The 19421-nt window shown below is 61.3% G+C and overlaps 5 protein-coding genes across 5 annotated transcripts; all 5 read left to right on the top strand.

Annotated features, from left to right (window-relative positions):
- Positions 1–359: 359 nt before the first annotated feature.
- Positions 360–1892, top strand: LSCM1_04046 (uncharacterized protein; the record flags this gene model as incomplete). Its single annotated transcript, XM_067321571.1, has 1 exon — positions 360–1892. One exon carries the CDS (start codon positions 360–362, stop codon positions 1890–1892), a length of 1533 nt encoding a protein of 510 aa, XP_067177802.1.
- An 876-nt stretch (positions 1893–2768) lies between these two features.
- On the top strand, positions 2769–3569 carry LSCM1_04045 (uncharacterized protein; the record flags this gene model as incomplete). The annotated part of the gene is made up of 1 exon (XM_067321570.1): positions 2769–3569. The coding sequence occupies one exon, from the start codon at positions 2769–2771 to the stop codon at positions 3567–3569; it is 801 nt and encodes a 266-aa protein (XP_067177801.1).
- A 2901-nt stretch (positions 3570–6470) lies between these two features.
- On the top strand, positions 6471–9032 carry LSCM1_04044 (uncharacterized protein; the record flags this gene model as incomplete). Its single annotated transcript, XM_067321569.1, has 1 exon — positions 6471–9032. One exon carries the CDS (start codon positions 6471–6473, stop codon positions 9030–9032), a length of 2562 nt encoding a protein of 853 aa, XP_067177800.1.
- Positions 9033–9981: 949 nt separating this feature from the next.
- On the top strand, positions 9982–15432 carry LSCM1_04043 (uncharacterized protein; the record flags this gene model as incomplete). Its single annotated transcript, XM_067321568.1, has 1 exon — positions 9982–15432. One exon carries the CDS (start codon positions 9982–9984, stop codon positions 15430–15432), a length of 5451 nt encoding a protein of 1816 aa, XP_067177799.1.
- A 1032-nt stretch (positions 15433–16464) lies between these two features.
- On the top strand, positions 16465–19236 carry LSCM1_04042 (uncharacterized protein; the record flags this gene model as incomplete). The annotated part of the gene is made up of 1 exon (XM_067321567.1): positions 16465–19236. One exon carries the CDS (start codon positions 16465–16467, stop codon positions 19234–19236), a length of 2772 nt encoding a protein of 923 aa, XP_067177798.1.
- Between the last annotated feature and the right edge of the window lie 185 nt (positions 19237–19421).

Below are 19421 nucleotides of genomic sequence, written 5' to 3'. Positions count from 1 at the left end.
GCACACAGGTAGACGAGCGCAGGGCGGCATGTGCAGGGGGCAGCGCACGTGCGGGCGGTGTTGCGACCCGATGTGGGCACAGCAGTCCCTTTTCCTCTGCTGCAACACCCTCCTCAAGGCAAGATGTGCCTCCATCTTCTCCTCTTCTCTCCCCCCGTATACCGCTCTCTCGCATTCTGCACGCAGTTCACCTGCGGCAGTATAGTGTGGGTCTCCGTCGACATTTCTGTCGTGGACGCAGACGCAAGCTTGCTGCTGCTGTCTTTCGCACACACCCACACTTTCCAGTGGCGCCGGTGCGGCCGCAGAGAGGGCGAGTCCTATTAGAGCTGTCAAGAGCGTGGTCGCACAGCATCACCATGTACGCAGCCACTCCGCTGTACCTTTTTGTGGCCGTCACACGCGTTCTGCGAGGCACCGCGGCAACCACACCGAGTCCAGCTGACACAACAGCCTCGGCAAGCGTGGCATCCTCACCGGCGTCAGAGTGCGTCAGCTACGCCTCGTGCATGGCCCCTTCGGATGATCACTACGCCCAGTGGGGCCACACACTTTTGGAAGAGAACAACAAGCGCATTGGGCCAGAGCAGATGTTTCGCACTGCCATTCGGGCCCAGCAGCAGTTGCAGAGTCTTGCCGACAAGTGGACGCCAGATGCGAAGATTTACTGCTGTGGGTCTTTGGTAACGCACGGGCAGATGGAGTGGGGCAGTGACCTCGACCTCGCCTGCGTCTTCGACGAGCCGTACCCCGATCACGCCGTGCAGGCAAAACGCACGGAAAAGCTCTGGTCAGTCATTAAGCGGTACGTGCCGCACTACCTGCGCCATCATCTCATGTCCCTTACGGAGGCTCGCACGCCTGTTGTCAAGCTGCGCTACGTCAATGACGAGAAGGTGGGGAGGGCGCGGTACACCCTGCTGAATGAGGAGGAGGACCGCAAGTCACGCACAGCCCTGTGGGACATACGCAACCGCAACTTGGACGCCAAGGATCTTGAGTACATTGCGACAAAGATGGGGCGCGAAAACGTCGAGGGCATTTGGGTGGAGCGGACGACCTATGGCTGTCGGTGCGCGGTGCAGTGCACGTCACGCGAGCAAGCCATCGAGGCTGTGGGCTTCTTCCCGGATGGTGTGATCATGACGAAGGGCATGCGGGAGGACTACACCCGCGACATGCTGGACCTCCGATACGTCCCCGATATGTACATGTACAAGTGGGATATTTCCTTCGTGGCGTACGGCGTCAAGAACAGCTACCTGCTCCGCCACTACCTGCACAGCGGCCCCCCCGCTGCCCGCCACGCAGCCCTGGCTGCTAAGGCTTGGGGTAAGGCTTCCGGTGTGGGATTGGGGACGGCAGCCATGCTCACCTCCTACGCGGTGACGGTCATGTTTGTTCACTACCTCTTAGCCACTCGCCAGGTGGCCTGGATCGACCCGTGGTCGATCGCCCACCCGGTTCACATGCCGCGCTACCCAGACTACTCTCCACTTTCGGACTGCGACCCAGTTGCGCTCGGCAGGCTCATGCACGGCTTCTTTATCTACTACGCGAGCCACTTCGACTACGAGACGAACATCATCAGCCTCAGCCGCCCGCGCCTCTCTCTCCGCTCCGACTTGAAGTGGAACTTCCCGCAGAATAGACAAGGCACTTTCAGCTACCTCCTCGGCATCGAGGACCCCTATGAAGACGTCGGCGTCGGCGGACTGAACCTCGGTCGCCACCTGCACCCAGCCAAGTTCAACCAGGTGAAGCAGGAGTTCGCGCGTGCAGCGGCCACGATGGAGCGTTACGTGCCGTCGAACCTGCCGGAAAAGACGATTCTCGGCATCAGGCGCGTGAGCACGTCAACGCATCCCCCTCACCATAGTCGCTTCGATTAGCCGTGCGGGCCGCGCACGAATTCCCGGCACGCCTCCATCGATGTGTTTGCCGGCGCGTGTATTCCTCTGTGGAGGTTCATGTCGAGCTGTTCACTGAGCTCTGCCGCGCTGCAGATGAAAGGCGCCCGTGATGGGTGCCGATCGGTGATCTACTGTGGTGCCAGCTTTCCTCACTCTCGTACAGCATGTGTGCGCGTCTGTGTGTGTGTGGATACATACGTTCCCTCCCTTCCTCCTTTCTTCCGGAAGGTGAGCGCCATCGGCCCAGGGTGTGACACTGATTCTCCTCGGTGCCGTCGACAATGCCGCAGCAGCTCGTGACTGCTCGGCGTCCGCCACTGCTGCCTTTTCTTAGCAGGTGCAATGTAAGGAGCACAGCATTTATGTAGCCAGCCTGCCTCGCTCCGTTCTCCCCCTCACCCTTCCTCTGTGCTTCTTCTTTCCTTGCCTGCCTCCTCCCCCACCCACACACCCGCACGCATGTTGCTGCGCATACGCTGTGCCCTTTCCACTCTCCTCATCATTTTTCCCCGACGGCTTCACCGCCATGAGAACCGATTGGCCCGCCGTTTTCCATTAGCGGCCACACCTATCGCCGTCTTCCCCCCAAACATACACAGACATTGCCGTTGCCTTTCTGCGGGGTGAAGTCCCTCTCTTTCTGCCTGTCCACCCCACCCTACACTGTCTCACTTGTTTCGCCTGCCTCCGTCCCTAATCTCGGCCGCTTGACCTTCCTCTCTCTTAGTTTCAGGCAAGGCAGTCGTTAACGTTGTGCACAGCCGACATAGGAAACCCTAGGCGGACGTGCAGCAAGGCCACACGAATTGGCAGGCGCACTTGCGTGCACAGGCGGATACACCACGGGAGATCGTCATGAAGAGTTTCCTGAAGAACGCTAAGCAGACCAGTGGCTTTGACCCGGTCAAGGTGCGCGCCACCATCCGCATGGCCACCACGCGTCTTGGCATGCAGAAGAACAAGCTGCTGAACAACGTCAAGGTGCAACGCCGCAGCGTCGCAGAGCTGCTTGCGCTGGAGAAGTATGAGTCCGCTCGTATAAAGGTGGAGAACTGTATCCGTGAGGATGTCAATATTGAAGGCTACGAAGTGCTTTCGCTCTTCCTGGACCTGTTGGCCAATCGCGTGCAGCTCATCTCGGAGAGCAAGCCACTCAAGACCGACAAGAAGAAGGACCCGAGCTCGGCGTGCCCGCCAGAGCTGAAGGAGGCGATTACATCAATTCTGTGGGCGAGCGCGCGTATCGGCGACTCGGTACCAGAGCTGACGGCGTTGCGTAAAGCCTTCGAGTCGAAGTTTGGTCACGAGTTCGTCGAGATGTCGATGTCGAATGCGGAGTTCTCCGTGAACCAGCGGATGATGGAGCGGCTGGGCATGTACACGCCGCCAAACGACAAGTGCATTGCCTACCTCACCAGCATCGCTAGTGAGTTCCAGCTGACGAACTATAGTGAGGACCGACTCCGTGATCCTAATGGAATGGTTGCGTCGGCAGCTGCAGCCAGTGGTGGTGGCGTCGAGCTCTATGGCACCGCTCCCGAGCTGAGTCACCCGGTACGTGGCTCTGTGCGGACACCGTCTGGCCTGTACATACCGCCCATGCAGCCCCCCTACGACTCTATTGACCAGCGCATCCGGCATCTGACGTGCATTTAGTAGCTTGGCGTGTATGCGGGCTTTGGGAAGAGAGGAGAGGAGTGAGGGGAGGCAGGGGCACGAGCAACGTGCCGCAATGGTGCGGTTGTGCGTGTTTCGTTCCCCTCCTGTGGGACTCGGGCTTACCCCTCTCTTCATCGCCCTTCAGCTTGGGTAGTGCGCCGTGCGTCGGCCGCCTAGACTCTTACGGCATCGTATGCCGGTGTGAGTGTGGGCCGGCGGTGCCCAGCGCTTGGGCGCTGAGCGGCCATTGCCCCCCCTTCTCATCTACGTACCTTCTTGTCCCACCTGTTGCTGCGATGGGTGATCATGTGCGACAGCGTGCAAGATGCTAGCGCACCTCGCTCCCTCCTCCTCTCCACACACACACACACACATTAACAGCTCCGCCTTGCAGAGGCACTGTCCTTCTCTGCTGGGGTGTATCGCGTGTGCCTGGCGCGCTGCCCTCTATCTGGAGAGTCTCGGAGTAGAGCAGAGACGGTGGGGCGAAGGGGTGCGCTACGGCGGCGCGAAGTTTCACTGACTCTTACCCGGCGCAGCTCTTGTGTGCTTCCTCCCGCTCCGCAGACTTTCAGTCATGGTGGCCGACAGCGGCTGACACGCATGTCGCAGTCATGCTTGCGCTTTTTTGTAGGGGTGCCCCTGGTCCCCTGTCGTCACCCTGTCTCTGCTGTGATGCTGCGCTAGTGCTGCAGCTGTCGCCGCTGCCTGCGTTCTTGTTCACTGAACCTTCCGTGCTGCCTTCACAACTTTTTCTTTCCTCCTCCGTTCCGCGTGTTTCATTTTTAGATGTCTCTCGCAATCATTGATGTGCACTCCGAATGTCTGCATTGCGGAATTGCGGCGGCCCTTTCTTACTCCGTCTCCTCCGCCCACCATTGTGGAAGGCGAAGCGTTCTGTACGTGTGACATCTGAGAGGGGGTCCCGCGCCCATTCTGTGGTGGCGTAGATGAGCCCCCCTGCTCATCCCTTGCGAGTGGGGAGCCGCTGGTGGTGGTGACAAGGCGAGGCATCGACGCGGTGTGGAGGTCAGAGCTGTGCGCCTTTGCTGATGCCGGCGTTCAGGTCGTGGACGGCGTTGCGGCGGAGCGACTCGCGGCAGTGAACGCGCTTCCACGACTCCAATGAGGGGCGAGGTGTCTGAGGGAGCGGAATCTATCTCACGCGTCTCTGAGAGTGCCCACTGGTGTGGGCGGCCCTGCCCTACCCTGCGCGAGTCCCGCCTGGGGTGTTGACCGGCATCGTAGGGAGAGGTGGGGCGGCTGTGAGGCGAGGTGGATGAGATGGATGAGGTTTGGCGCAGGATGTGTGCTTTGGTCATGGGGTCGGCGCGTCGCTGTGGCGCTTGTGCCTACCGGTGCCTTGCACCAACGTGCGGCGATGGGCCGCAAGTGACATGGCTGAGAGGGGGGCAGATGTGGCGGAGCGGCGGATGGCGACCGAGCGAGATTGGAGCCTGTGTGTAGTGTGGGAGAAGGAACTGGGGCCACGCGCGGACAGTTTACCTGTCCAGGAGAGCACAGCTGAGCGCACAAAGTGTTTGTCCTATCGGCACTATTTCTGCTCTGCTCGTCTGTTAGGGTATTTTTCTAGGTCTTTTTTTCGGTGTGCCGTGCCTTCGAGGGGAAGGCATGCCGAATTGTGTCTATTGGAGGTGTACAACTCGACCGATGAGGCTTTAATGATGTTAGAGGGGCCGCGTGCGGTTCGCGCGCGCGCTCTACCACACCCTTCGCCCTTCTCCTCCCCTCTCCCCTGTGCGCGTCTTCTCTCTTTCGCTCACTGTTTCTATTGTTGGTTGCCGAATGGATCCCTGTTCGTACCGCAATCTCGTCACTGGCACGACCCCCTTTTTGTCGTACTCGTCGGCATCGTCTGCCGCGCGGGTGTCTCACGCGGCCTGCAGATGTCTCGCTTTCGCTGGCGGCTCACCGTGCCTTTTTTTTTTCGCTTCTCACCGCCGCTGTGGCGCATGGCGCATACATGTATGTCTCTCTTCCGCTCTGCAGTCAGCGAGTGAATGGACATCGCGCACACATCTGCGTCGTCGAACCCCTCTCCCATCTCTTTTCCATTTTTTCTTTGGTTGTATAGCTGCATCGTGCACCTCTTTGCATCTTCCACCTTTCTGTCGAAGGCCTCCGAGTATTCCAGCGAAACGTTAACGAGACAGAGAGTGGTAGTGAACGGCGAATGAGGTGGACCGGTGGTGGCTGAGCCATCCGCCCGCGAACGCGTGGGAGGGGGGAAGATATGGGCCCGCCCCTTCCTCTACTCCCCGCACTTCGGCAAGCGTTTTCCTCGCAATTCCGTTGCGCGATCGTGTGTGTGACCCTCGTGGGTGTGCCCGAGGTCGAGCCACGCCGGTCTCGTGCAGGCACCAAAGGATGCGTGTCGCGTCCACCTGGGGCTTGCCTCTGCGTCTCATTGTGTACGCCAGTGCACGCAAGCCGTAAAATGTGCAGGAGACGGTCAGTTACGGAACGCTGCATTTCAACGGGCGAAGGCTACCTCTGCGACAACCGCTGTTCGCTCTGCCAATCGCAGCGGCCCTCTCCTCCCTTCCCATGCCTCTCTGGCCCGTCTTGCTCCCTTCCATGTTCCTCTGCTTCTGATTTACATAAACGGCAGGAAGGGCACCAGTGAGCGCCTCTCGTTAGGTTGTCGTGCCAATCGTGTCCCTCTCTGCGTCTCCTCTGCATGCACCTTTGTCAGCGTTCGCCCACAACGAAGCACCCCTTGCACTTACCCCCCCATCGGAAAACGGAGAGACACGCGGCTGTGCGTCCGTGCAGGCGTGTCTGTGTGTGCGGTGTACCTCAGCAGCCGTATGCTTTATAACGGACCACGTCCACACGCACGCCTCTTTTTGTGGCACTGAGGCGCAGCTTCGCCGCATGCCCGTGAAGGCTGCACGCACGACAAAGGGCCTTGTGGAGGCGGCCAGGATATGCCTCACGGAGAGCACGTTTGCGCCGGACAAGGCGGCCGAACTCCTACAAGCTGCGATCCAGCAGGATCCGACGTATGTGAACGCACTCATACTACGCTCCACATTGGCCTCTCGCCTCGGTCGCCTGGGGTCGGCCTTCGCCGACATGGCACTCGCCATTGAAGTGGAGAAAGGCAGTAGCGATCCACGTCGCCTCGCGTCTCTCTACGGGGGACGCGCATCCGTGTGCTACCGCATGCGCCGGTACTCGGATGCCGTGAGCGACCTGCGGAGCGCGCTACGGTGGGAGCCGGATAATGGAATGTGGTACTACGAGCTTAGTCGCGTGCACATGAAGCAAGGCTGCGTGAGCCTCGCACAGTGGTGTCTTCAGCAGGCCCTGCAAGAGCCGATGTGGTCTCTCGTCAACGAGGCGACGCGGCCGAAGGTGTACGCTCTCTACGGCCACAGCTGCCTCATGAGTCGCGAGTACAAGAAGGCAAAAGTGCTGCTTCACAAGTCTATCGAAGCAGGAGGGGAGGCGCCCGCTGCCGTGCTGCACGACGTGGGGCTTGTCCACTACTTTGAGGGTACCTCTCTTCCAATGGCCGTCGAGTACCTGAAGCGGGCGACCGAGTTGGACGCGCAACCCCTGGAGTACCCCATGCACCTCAGCCTAGCACTTGTGCGTAGCAACCGTTACGCCGACGCCCTTCCCAGCATGAGCGAAGCGGTTCTACGAGGCCAAGAGGAGGCTCGCCTTCGCTTTTACCGTGGGTGCATCGAGCTGCAGCTTAGCATGGGCGCGCTTGCCATCGCGGACTTGCAAGCATCTATTGCGATGGAGGCGACCAGAAGCACGGCAGCGGCAGCGACGCCTGAGAAGATCGACGCACGGGCGTGCGTTGCCATCGCACTGACTCACATCTTCTGTGACAAACATATCCACGCAGCGGCCACCTCTCTTGAGGCGGAGGCGCTGCTCCAGACCCGAGAGGTATCGACCCGGCTGTACGCTGGTTTGTTATTGGGGATTGTGCGGCACGAGTTGGGTGATCGAGACGCTGCGCTTCGTGCGCTGCAAAAGACGATGGAAGTGCTGAGGGAGACTGCTGACTCCCACCACAGCGGCGGCGGCAAGGAGCCGATGTCGCACAGTAGCGCGCAGCCTGTGTGCGTGGCGGATGTGGAGATGCTGATACTCACACACCTTGGGCTTGTGTACAGCGATTACGGCTATAACGACCTCGCTGCTCGTCATTTCCGCGAGGCTAGCCGGCGCGCCATGCACCAGAGCCGCCATGACGCGCAGAGGGACGTCTGCGCCTTCCGACTGGCAGTGTCGCAGGTGGAGCTGGGAGACTACGTTGGAGCCCTGCAGACGCTGGATGCCAGGCCCTTCAGCGCAGGCGAGTCATGTAAAGCGAATACAAGCGCACTGTTGCCGCCTGCAGACCCTTTTCGCGGCACCCCCGACCCTCAAGCGGGGGACGACGCAGAAGCGCCCACTGCCGCGTCGTCGGCAGGGCAGGGAAAGGGCGAAGCAGCAGCTCCGCCCGACGGCGGCCCCGCGAGTGGGTGCCACAGTGTAGGGCCTGGAGAGGTGGAGCATTTGCGCGCCTTAATTTTACGGCGACTGGGGCGACTGGATGTGGCGCTCTCCTACGCGGCAGGCGCGATGGAAGCGTGCCAAAGTGCGGCGCCCCCAACCTCTGCCACCGGCCCGCGGGCCTGTAGGCGAGCGGTGCCGGCCTTCCTCTACAACCGCGCGCTCATTCTCTTCTCTGTCGCCCGCTATGCGGAGGCGCTGGTGGACGTGGAAGAGTGCATTGGGGCGTACAGCAGGGGTGAGCAGGCCGTTCTAGGTGGTGCCGAGGTGGCTGATGCGTACTACTTCAAAGGCCGCATTTATCACGCACTCGGTGCACACGGTGACGCCCTCAGCAGCATCACGGAGGCCCTGCGTCTGAACCCGTCGCTCAGGCGAACGCCGCCTTTTGCGTATGCGTATGGTGTGTTGCTTGCAATAGCGGGGCAACTTGGTGAGGCCCTCGCGGCTTTCACTGCTGCTATCACCGCCCACAGCGATGAGGGTGCTGCCGCTACGGCCACGGCACCTGAGCAACTGGGCGAGCGGCCTCGTTCTAAGGCAGAGGGCCCGCCACCTGTGTACTATCATGAGCGTGCGAAAGTATATCAGCAGCTTGGCAACTACGCGGATGCCCTTAGTGACTACAACGTAGTTCTGGGGTGCACTTCGGGCGCATTACTGACAGCACCTCTTTCAGGCAAGACGTCGACTGTGGCAGGGCCCGCGGCTTGGAACGCGCTTGTGAACCGCGCACTCACGCTGAAGGAGCTGAAGCGTTATGAAGAGGCAGCAATGGACTGGGATGCTGCACTGCGCAGCGATGGAAGCGGCCTCCTCTCCGCGCTGACGAGCCGCGACGTGTACGAGTTGCCCTATATGCACCTGTGCTTGCCAGGGGAAGAGCAGACTACGGCTGCAGGTGCGGCTCCCGCCTAACGCACGGCGTGTGCGCGGTCTCGGTGTCTTTTTCGTGTACGTTTAGGCCTCAACTTTCCAAGCACGTCCGCGCGCCACTCGTGACCCGGCCTCCCTGCGGTGCTCCATTCGGTGGGCCCCCCTTATGGTGCGCACACTTGTGGCGGCTGCGCGGGTGAGTTCTCTTCGTCACCTCTTTTTTTTACTCATGTAAAGTACCGGCCCGCCTCCTCGTGCCGCTCTGTGCGCATTGCTCAGCTCTGAAGCGGCGGCGATGACACATCCAAACACAGTCACTCTCGTCTACGCTCAGCGCACCGATTGATTTTTGCTCGAATAACTTATCGCCGGCCATCGGCAGTCTATGCGCGCGCCCGTGTGCCGCATTGTTGCCGACTACACTCGGGTCTCCTCCGACTTGCCCCGGTATGTACGCATGTAGAGACGGTCAGAGGCGGCTCGCCCAACTATCCCGCATGCACGCCAAAGCGCGTCTGTCCCACTTCCACCACGTGGCATGTGTGGGCAGCAAAGGAGGACATCTCCCCGCAAAAAAAGGGCCTTCGCTCCGCATGGCTGCTTCCACAGGCGCGTCTGTGCCGTGAGGTGCCTTGCTCGCGGCTGGCCCGTCGACGTCTCGGCACACCGAGCGTTCTCGAGCGGGGTGATAAACTGGCAAGCCCCTTTCAACCCCCTTCTCACCCCTTTTTCGTTGAATTCTGCCGCTCCCCCCTCTCTTTCGTTGGTCTCTCGGTGATATCGCCTTGGATGGGGCCTACGCGGCATCATCGCCCTTTTCCCGCTTCCTCCTTTGCTCTCGCATCGTCTCTTCGCAGGTGTGCTGTGGATCGCACCGACCCACATGTGAACCTTGTCGCGCGGCCGAAGAGAGGAAGTAAGCCTCCGGCACCACAGAGAAAACGTCGCGGCAATTCGCGATTACGCCTTTGCCTCGTGCGCGGCGGGCGGTATGCGCACGGTAGGGCCTTCCCTGAGCGTGCGGCGGTTGTCTGAGTGGGCCGTCGCGCCGTCGCGTCTGAAGGCCGACGCGGTGGGCTGCTTGCGGCGCTGCAGCACAGTCGGCGGTGGCACGGCACCTTCGGCCTCTGCGAGGCTCACCAACGCGCCCCTTCTTCCTTCTCCGACTTCGTTCGCTACCGTCTCGGCTGCGCGAAACACGCCCTCCGACGTCACCGCGCTCTTCGACTTTTACTTCAACGAGGTGCCCACCACTCTCGACATTGCGCCCATCAAACGACCACATGTCGTCGGCAGTCTTTGCTGCGCTGTGGAGGAGTACCCGATCAGCGTCGTCCTCGTGGAGGGGTGCTGCGGCACGTCTGCCGAGGCGGTGGCGGAGAGTGTGCGGCGCAGCGCCATCCACAGCGCGCAGGGAATGCACGAGGTGACGCAGAAGCCCCTGAAGACGCTCATCGTCCATCATCTCTGCACCGCCCGGCCTCAGGTCGTGGAGCTGCTGTACGCGCTCGACTTGTCACTGCGCGTGCGGTTACTGCGGCAGGACACCCTTTCTAGTGCGTTGAAGGAGGAGTCGAAGTCGCCACATCATGACCGCGGCGGCGTTTCTGACGTGTCGTCGATAGCGCCCGAGAAGTCGGGGCAGAGTTGGCGGTGCTCCGCTGCTTTGTACGATGTATGGGACACGCAGCCGCGGTTTGTGCCTGTCGAGGGCGCGGCCAGCCGCGGCATGGAGGCGGAGCGCGATGAGGTGGGCGAGCTGCTGGATGTAATCGGGAGAACTTTGGACCGGGTGGAGGTGCAGCTGCGGCGGCTGCGCGCTCGGCACGCGCGCGATACTGTGGAGGAGGCCTGCCGATTTGTCCAATGCGCCGGCGGCGACTTCTGCGAAAGGCAGCTGACTCAGCGCTGCCTGGGTGTGCAAACGGAGAGGCACGGGGGTGCGTCACACAATGCCGATTGGCGCTGCCCGTGGTGGGGCGAGTCACGGGCGCGCCTACGCTGGTCGCTTCAGTGCGACGCTGATGTAGATGCACCTAGGTCGAAGGCGGTCGCGTTTCATCTCTGTCTCACGTGCACGCTGCACGCCATCTGCACTGTCGAGATGAGTGGCGAAGTCGGTGTGGCGGCCGTCCTGCAGTCGTCTCGGACATATCGTGGGCTCGCTCAGGTTGTCGACAACAAAGCAGCGGATGGCGTGCTCCGCCGCTACACGAACCCGGGCAGCTGTTCTGCGCATCCACGGGAACTATACACGCTATCCGCCCTCTCGCGCATGTCCGCCAACGGTCGCTTGTCTACCTCCAACGAGTGGGCGGGTGGCCCAGTGGACTTGGCGAATCATCTCCTGACCGCGGCGGCCATGCTTTCACCGACCATCGCCTACGACTGGATAGGTGCCGCGCGAGGCGCTGGCGAAGCAGCTAGCGAAGAAGTGCTATCCGGAGCGCTGGCGACGGAGTCGAATGCCCCACATGTGGGGCTCCCGGCCTGTGTGCGCTGGAGCTCGTTTGCGGGGCGGGCGACCCTCAACGACTTTGAAGTGCAATTCCGCGGAGCGGGTGTTGCAGCGGGGCGGGGCGGCGCGGGGGGTGGCTATTCTTTGCCGCCGTTATGGCCTCAGCTGCGTCTGCTTCGCTCCGGCACAGCCGAAGGCCGATGCGCCGCCTTTCGAGAACTGCTACGGCACGAGCATGGTGTTCGGGGGCTGCCTCGGGTCTCGTTGAAGGTACGCGCCATCCCGGCGTTGTCGCTGGAGTACGACGCAGAGCTCACAGTAAGTGACGGCGACACCCACTCGAAGCCACTCCCCTACGCGACGACACGGGACCCCACCAGTATTCAAGTCATGTGTGGTGATTGCTATCCAGACGTTGCTGCTGCTGCGCAGGTGCACACGCCATGGGCAGCGCCACTCTGCACCGCAGCTCCGCCAGTATCTGCTGCGGCAGCGAAACGCGACAGGAGCGATCGAGTGAACACATCTCCTGTGCACGCCGACACCGGCAGTTGCGTCGATGGTGCCACCCCTGCCACGCTTGCTCAGCCGTCCCGCATTTCCGTGGAGGTGCTTTCGATCAGCGACTCAATGTCAGCGATGGGGATGATTTTCGCAACGTGGGTGGCCGACACCGCCAAGCTCGTGGTAAGGCGCCGTGCCAGCTCCTCTCCTGTGGTGTTTGAGGATGCCAACACAGTCGGCGGCTACAGGCGAATGCTCCGCTACGCGGCGAAAAGACCGGTGTACAAGAAGGTGTCCCTCTCCACCCGCAGCACGCTGAAGGAGACGCTTCAGCTTCTTCTTCTCAGCATGGGGTCCAGCGCGTCCGACCCGGTGGGCCGCCTTTCCCGTTGCACGCTAGAAGGCGACCACTCCACAAGAGCGCGTGGCAAGGGGGTGAGGATAGTCGGTCATGCAGGCGCGGGGCGCAGCGAAGGGCCTATGCTCGTCTTTCCCTTCAACGCGGGGGAGGTTTCTGTGCAAGCAAACGGTCGTACCGCCAAGGAAACGCAGCGAGCTCTCTTCTGGGCGATTAAGGAACACTGCCGTGATGCGGCGCAGCTGTCTCGGCTCCTATCCTCAGCGAGGCCCGCGGGGAGCACTTTTTTCCACGCGTGGCCTCCGACGGCGTGGTGGCTGTCGTCTCGTGAAAGCCGACTGGAGGTGTCGCTGACGCCGGTGGCTCATTGCAGCGGAGCGGCTTCGCTGGGGGGCTCTGGCGAGAAGCCCTCATCGGCTTCTGCAGAGCGTGACGCCATCGAGTATGACCTACGCCTCTCCGTTAACGCGCCTCCCTCCACGTCGTCCGGGAAAGGGTATGACGTCGCGGACCGATGCTCGGCGCCCCTGGCCACCGTTTCGGTGACGCGGCTTCCTGCCAGTGCGGGGTGGTTCTCAACAGCTTATGGTGCGATGCGAAGAGCCCTGATACTCTCACATCCCGATATTTTCGCAGAGGGCGACACCGACGCTGCCTCATCGACTGCGTTGGGCAAGGAGGAGGACGGTGGCAACGCGGCAGACCAGCACTGGGTGCTTGTTCGATGTGCGACCTTTACGCAGGCGGTCGAAGCGCTTCTCTTCACCACCGTCTTCTCACAAAAGAACGCGTTCAGCGCTCAGGAATTTCTGACGGAGATCTTTGGGGGCAGAGTGTCTGTGCGTAAGCAGGGTGCTGCGGCGGAGCTGTGGCTCTCCGTCGCGCCAAACATGCCCTCTGTGCGTCTCTGCACTGTGGACCAGAGTGAGCGCAAACATGGCGCGCACGCCGCGGCACGGTGGCCGATGCTGTTGCTGTACCGCGTCATGGACGCATCGTGCCCTGAAGCAAGGGCGACCTTGGACGCGATGCTGTATCTGCAGGAAAGTGTCTCGGCCCTCGCCACGGCGAACGACAACAGTTCTTCGCCGCTGCAATGCATACTGTCGTGCGAGTGGGCCCACAGATCCGCGGCTGACAGCGAAAGCCATCGCGCGGAGTGGACTCAGGTTTTCGTGGCAGAGCTGCAGCGTGGCGCACCTGCGTCGTTGGACTCCGCTTCTTGCCCGCGATGGTCAAAGATCTCCATGAAGCAACGGCGAGGAAACGCCGCAGTGCACTCACGCCACCGGAAAAGCGACGCGCAATTGGTGGCGAGCGAGGTGTTGCATCGCGAGGAAGGCCCAGACAGCTTCGGCGTTTTGTGGAGGATGCTGCACTGTGCCGCCCTGCCGTCCTCGGAGAAGGCTGGACTGTCTTCGCCAGCCTCAGGGCAAGTGTTATCGAGGGCCCTCATTCCGTCTCCTAGTGGTTTCATTAAGGCGGCTCAAAGGGCACTCGCGCGGCAGCGCGGTATGGCACGTGTGACCCACCGTTACGACAACAGACTGAAGAGCGTTGTAGTAGAGGGGTGGGGGCCGCCTCGGCAGCACCCGCACGAGGCGCCGTGTGGCACACCGGTAACACTTGTAGCGGAGCCGATGCCACTGCAATGTGTCCCTCTGCGCTTGATGCAGCTGTATCACCGTCTTGTGGTGCAGGCGGACACGCTGCCCTGTGTACCAGAGGGGGTTTGGAAAGAGATCGAGGCCGCATGTGAGGGGGCCCCAACGAGCAGCATTGTGCAGTCTCTCTGCGAGACGCTGGGCTGCAAGCCTGCCGACCTCGAGTGTGTGGAGGCGAGGTTTTCAAAAGTGTGGGCTGCTTGCCTCGAGCTCCCCCTTCATATTTTCGGGTTTTCGGTGGCCACGGCGCCGTCGTCGTCCTCATCCTCGTCCCCGGCCGCCCCCTGCTGCGACGCCCCACGCTCGCTGTACCTGTACTGTCACCGCTCTTCAAGGAGGCAGGCGATGCGGAGTTTATATGTTCTCCTCTACCAGTGGACTCGCTATCCACAGATGGAGGCGCCGAGGCAGACCATCGGGTTTGGCATTGCGAGAAGCAAGAGTGCGGCGTGGCACACCTGGACAGCTAGCTCTTTGCCATCACCGTCTCTGGCGCCGCCATGGCCATCGACTACCACCACCACAGCCTATCTCAAGTTGCAGACGGGGACGGGGCCGGGGCCAGCTACCTGCGCATCAGAGGCTCACGCTGGGCAGGCCTCTCCGCGAGCGCTGCGCTCCGTTCTAGACGCAGCCCATGCGCGCATGGAAGCGTCCCTCAGCTCACTCGTGGACTGCACAGACGGTCGCGTGACACTGCTGCTGAGCCAGACGTTCGGGCTGCAGCTCATGTACAGTGTGGGCGCGGCGGATGCGCTGGGAAAAGCTCCTGCAGAGGGTTCTGTTCAGCTCTTACGTGAGCGGTGGGTGCCGCATCTGTGGGCGCCGGCGCAGGTTCTCAGCGCTGAGGTGTCGGTGCTGGAGCGCCTTCTCACCCACTCCATCACTGCCTCGGAGGGCGGTGAGGTCAGAGGCGCCACCGACGACATGCGAGGCGTTCTCCGAGAGCTCGTGTGTACGGGCGGTCCTGTGCAGCAAATGTCACTGCAGAGCGGGCCGGATAGGCATGCGAAGGAGTTTTGCGTGGCGTTCTTCCGACGCTACTTTGGCTGGCGCGTGTGCGAACGCGACGACGTCAAATATATCTCCGTCGTCGATGCCCACAGCAGCGTTGTTATTGTGCAGACGGCTGAGCGGGCGGCGTGCATTCGTGGCGGGCAGCGATGCCGCTCCCCACGTCTTGCTTCCTCGCAGCGCAGCGACGCAGTACTGCTTGGGCCACTGGAGCACGCAACAGCCACTCTCCAGTTGACGCAAATTATGTCGGGCGCTAAAACGTCTGTGCGGCTCGGGAGGATACTCGTTGAGGTGCAAGGCGCTACAATCCAAGCAGCTTTGGATGCTCTTTGGGAGCAGTGCACGGCGCAGATCGAAACGGTGTTCGGCGTCTCGTGCAGGATGTCGCCAAGCGAGGTAGATGATCAGATGATACACTATATGCAGTCACGGCTTGGGTAACACCCTTTCAGCGAGTCCTCGACAGGCAGAGGGGAGGGGGACTGCAAGGCCTACTTCCATGCGAAGGTGCAGGCGCCCGTTCGACCCCACGGCTCCCGATGCGCAAAGCGCCACGCTGTGGGTCCCCAGCGGGCAAAGGGGTGCGCATGTGAGCTGTGGTATCACCGAAAACACAATGCGTGGTAGCGCACCTGCTCAGGGGTAGGCGGGCGCCGAGGTGATGTTGGCGCCTGCACGCGTGCACGTACGCGTCTCCTGCACATGCTACAGACCTTTTTTGTTCTTGAAGAGAAAGCGGAGGCGGACCCAGTAGACACAGCGGCGAAACTCACGTGATCGCTCGACCTGCGCGCGAGGGACAGCGGCAGGAACGCCAATGCAGAGACAGCGAGAGAAGGTGGGGGGAGGGTGACCGCGAGGGATGGCAAATGGGTGCGCAACGGGCGACTCCACCGAGAACGTGGCGGGAAGAGGCTGCCGTGGGGAGACTCGTCTTTGGCAGTCACACCTCCGTTGCCCCTCCTCCCTGAGCCGTTCTCGATGACGCTCCGCGCAGATGCAGGGTGACTTTGGGTGGACCACACGGCGCGTCTTCGCTTTTTGTGCACCGCTTCCCCTACCCCACCCACCCCTCTCTCCCTTTTCTCCGTGCCGCGCACCTCTTCTCCTCCACCTTCCTGTTTCTCCTCAACCCTCCCCGGCTCCGTCTACTCGCGTCGGTCTCTCTTTCCCCTCTCTCGTGCTCGGTGAGGTGATGGCACAGAGATTAGTGGAGCAAACGCAAAACAAAATAGCGAAGTGGGCTCCACGAGCGCTCAGACGCCCACACGTATGGCGAGACGACGCGGATAACCCTCTCCCTTCCCCTCCCTCCCTCCCAACGTAAGGGCGCGCGAGACACCACAAAAGGGCATCCGAGGCAGACAGGAAGCGCGCTCAGACAAGCCCACTTACACGCAGGGAGTTGACGAAGACTGTTTATTGGGCGCGAACTGAACGACCGCTGCTGCTGCTGCTGCCTGGACATGCAAGATGGACTTGAAAGAAAGCGATCTCGATGACTTGATGACCATCGATGTCGCCGATAGCTTCATGGAAGCCAACCTCGATACCAGCAAGCGGTTCGACGAGCGCACCTCGCGTGACACTCTGCAGGATGTGTGCACGGCCTTTGTGCAGTCCTTTCTGATAGAGAAAGGGGAGTGGGTATCCTCGCTGCATGTATCACTGAAGGAATGCGTGACGGTGCTGGAAGGAATGGAGACGGTGCTGGAGAGGTTCATCGGGCAGCTCGATCGAATCCAGCGCGACATTGGTGAAGTGCGAGAGACGCTGGCGAAGACGTCGATCGAGCTGAACAACGCGCGTGTGACGGAGCAGGTTCTGTGGACCGCGATTTCTCACCTCGTCATACCACCAGAGGTTGTGCAGATTGTGACGCAGTCGAATGATGGCGAGTTGGGCGTGCTTTTCCAGCTGACGCTATGGGAGCTGCTCAGGTACCTGAACTACCGACGAGGTGCATGGCAGCGGCAGAGGTCAGTCCCTTCAAGGCACCAGGGATCCGCTGCTTCGCTTGGCACCAGTCGCGACACCGCCCCCCAGCGTGCCACTCGGGAGCTGCGTCTGCCGCTGACGGAGTTCACCATTTACAAGGAGCTGCTGGGTATCCTCGACAGCCTCACCGTGTTTGCCTGCATCAAGGTGCGAGGTTTTCTGTCGCGCAAGCTGCACGTGCTGACGATACCCAACACGAATGTGTGCATCCGGCAGGAGAACAGTCTCAAACAGTATGCTGTCTTCGTCAACTTCCTGCGCTCCGCCCCGCCGTTGCTGCGGCACACCTACGCACGCGGCACGGAAGGGAATTATCAGCTAGCTTCCGTACCTTACCGCATCACCCGGGCGATTTACAACGAGTTCAAGCAGGAGTACTGCCTCATCATGTCCTCGCTGTACCTTCGGAAGATTGAAGACTACATCCTGACACTGAACGCGATGGAGTACAGCACAGCACCGAGCGCCTCCTTCGGCTCCGTAAGCAGCAACTTGCTGAGTGGTTTCACCAGGGTGCAGCCAGCTGCGCCAGATACCGTGTACACGCTGCCGAGCGTGACGACCGTGCAGGGCAGAGGATGCCCTGGCGACGGCAGGGTGTTTGAGCTCGGCGAGCGAGGCGAAATCTTCGCTCGGGTCTTTGCGCCGCCGCTGATCCCGACGCTGGAGAAGGCTGCGGGTCGGCGGCACTCGTACGAAGAGACGCTGCGCTCCGTGCTGCACCTCCTCATGGACGCGGTCACGCACGAGTACCTCTTCACCTTTGAATTCTTCGCTGGCGACACGTCCGTCTACGTGGACGTTTTTCAGCCGGCATTGCAGCTCATTGTCGACTATGTCTCAGAGGCGGTTCTGCTGCAGTCCTCAGGGCGTGTGCGACAGTTACTGAACCAGCACCCCCACGCAAGCGTGAACTTGCGGGCCAAAGACGACACCTACGGCTTGCTGATACTCATCCGCCTCTGCCACGAGTACCGCTTTTACATGAAGACGGTCCGCAAGCTTACGTGCCTCGACGCGTTCTTCGACTCGGTGCTTCTTCTCCTGTGGCCCGCTTTTAAGCGCACCTTTGACGCACAGCTCATCGCGCTCCGCACGGCGCAGGTCTCCTCGTTGGCGTCTGTCACGGCGCACATGCGTTCTGTCGCGGAGCGCATCGCCACCGTGCATCCGCTGGTGCGCAATTACACAGCATTTTCCTGCACCTTGCTGGGGGTTGCTCTCGGGGCGGCTCTGGCCGAAGAGCGAATGGTGACAGTTTCAACTGAAAAGAGGCATCCGGCACAGCAGTCAGGCCGGTCTCCCTCCACAACGTCGTCGTCCTCTTCCTCTTCCAGAGAGCACATTCCCAACGACTCTAAGAGTGGTGGTAGTAGTGGTGGTGGTGGCAGTGCTCGACCAACAGCTTCGCGCGACTTGCCCAGTCTGGACACCAGCCGCGAGAAAGCCGAGAGTCTGATGGATGCTGCCGCTTCGCTCGGCTGCGAGGCTCCGGAGCACGCGGAGGTGCGCCGGCGCGCGGTGGAGGTGATAGCGGCGGAGGACGAGGCGGACGCGGCAGAGAGCCAAAGCCGCTTCGTCGCGCTCATCGGTAACATTGATTTTTTGTGTGTGCAGGTGATCCACTACAGCGAAGAAATCGCCACGCATATCCTCACCCACGTGGGCTCAGCGACTTCGCCGCGGCCTGCCGGGAGCGGCGGCGATGCGGCATTGATGCGCAATGCGTACGTGGTGAATCAGCTTCATTATATGTGGGCTGCCGCACAGCGTGCTGTTTTTCCCGGTGAGGAGCGACACGGCATCACGCTAACAAGTCGCTTCGACTTCACGCAGCTTCGCAGCATGTACGACACATATCGCGCGCGTTTGCTGGAGGAGCTGCTGGATATGTACTTCTATGACTTTATTAACGTCGCGCGAAGTGACGAGGAGGTGCCGCCGTCCACACTGCTCCGCGTTGCTGACCATTTTCTTCTCTCCTGGAAGCCGGCGCTTGATGCGATGCGAGCGTTGGTGATGTCTCTCTTGTACGACACTCCACTGGCGAATGAGGTAATGGCGCAGGCTTGCGTGGAGTGCCTTGTGTGCAACACGCGCTTTCTCAAGGTCATTTCCGCTGCCGTGGCGGCGCATCCACCGGCATTCGCACAGCGACCGATCCGAACGCTGATTGTGTCGAACCAGAACATCCTCCTCCACATGCGGAATTACTCCATGCACATTGACACCTCCAGCCTGCAGTGACGACGCGCAGGGACGGCGGTCCGCCTCTCTGCTGTCCGTTTGGTTGAGGTGTGCCTCATGCTTCCCATGCAGTTGCAGACAAGGGTGCAGCAATGCATCTCTGATGTGCGCCTGTCGGTGTGTGTATGTGTTGGGTTGGGTGGGTGGGGCAGAGGAGGAGAAGGTCGAAAAGGGGAATGGACGGC

This window comes from Leishmania martiniquensis, chromosome 26 (assembly GCF_017916325.1).
Source record: "Leishmania martiniquensis isolate LSCM1 chromosome 26, whole genome shotgun sequence".
Classification (NCBI taxonomy): Eukaryota; Euglenozoa; class Kinetoplastea; order Trypanosomatida; family Trypanosomatidae; genus Leishmania; species Leishmania martiniquensis.
The sequence above is the reverse complement of the archived record's forward strand: the minus strand, read 5'-3'. Positions and strand labels throughout refer to the sequence as shown.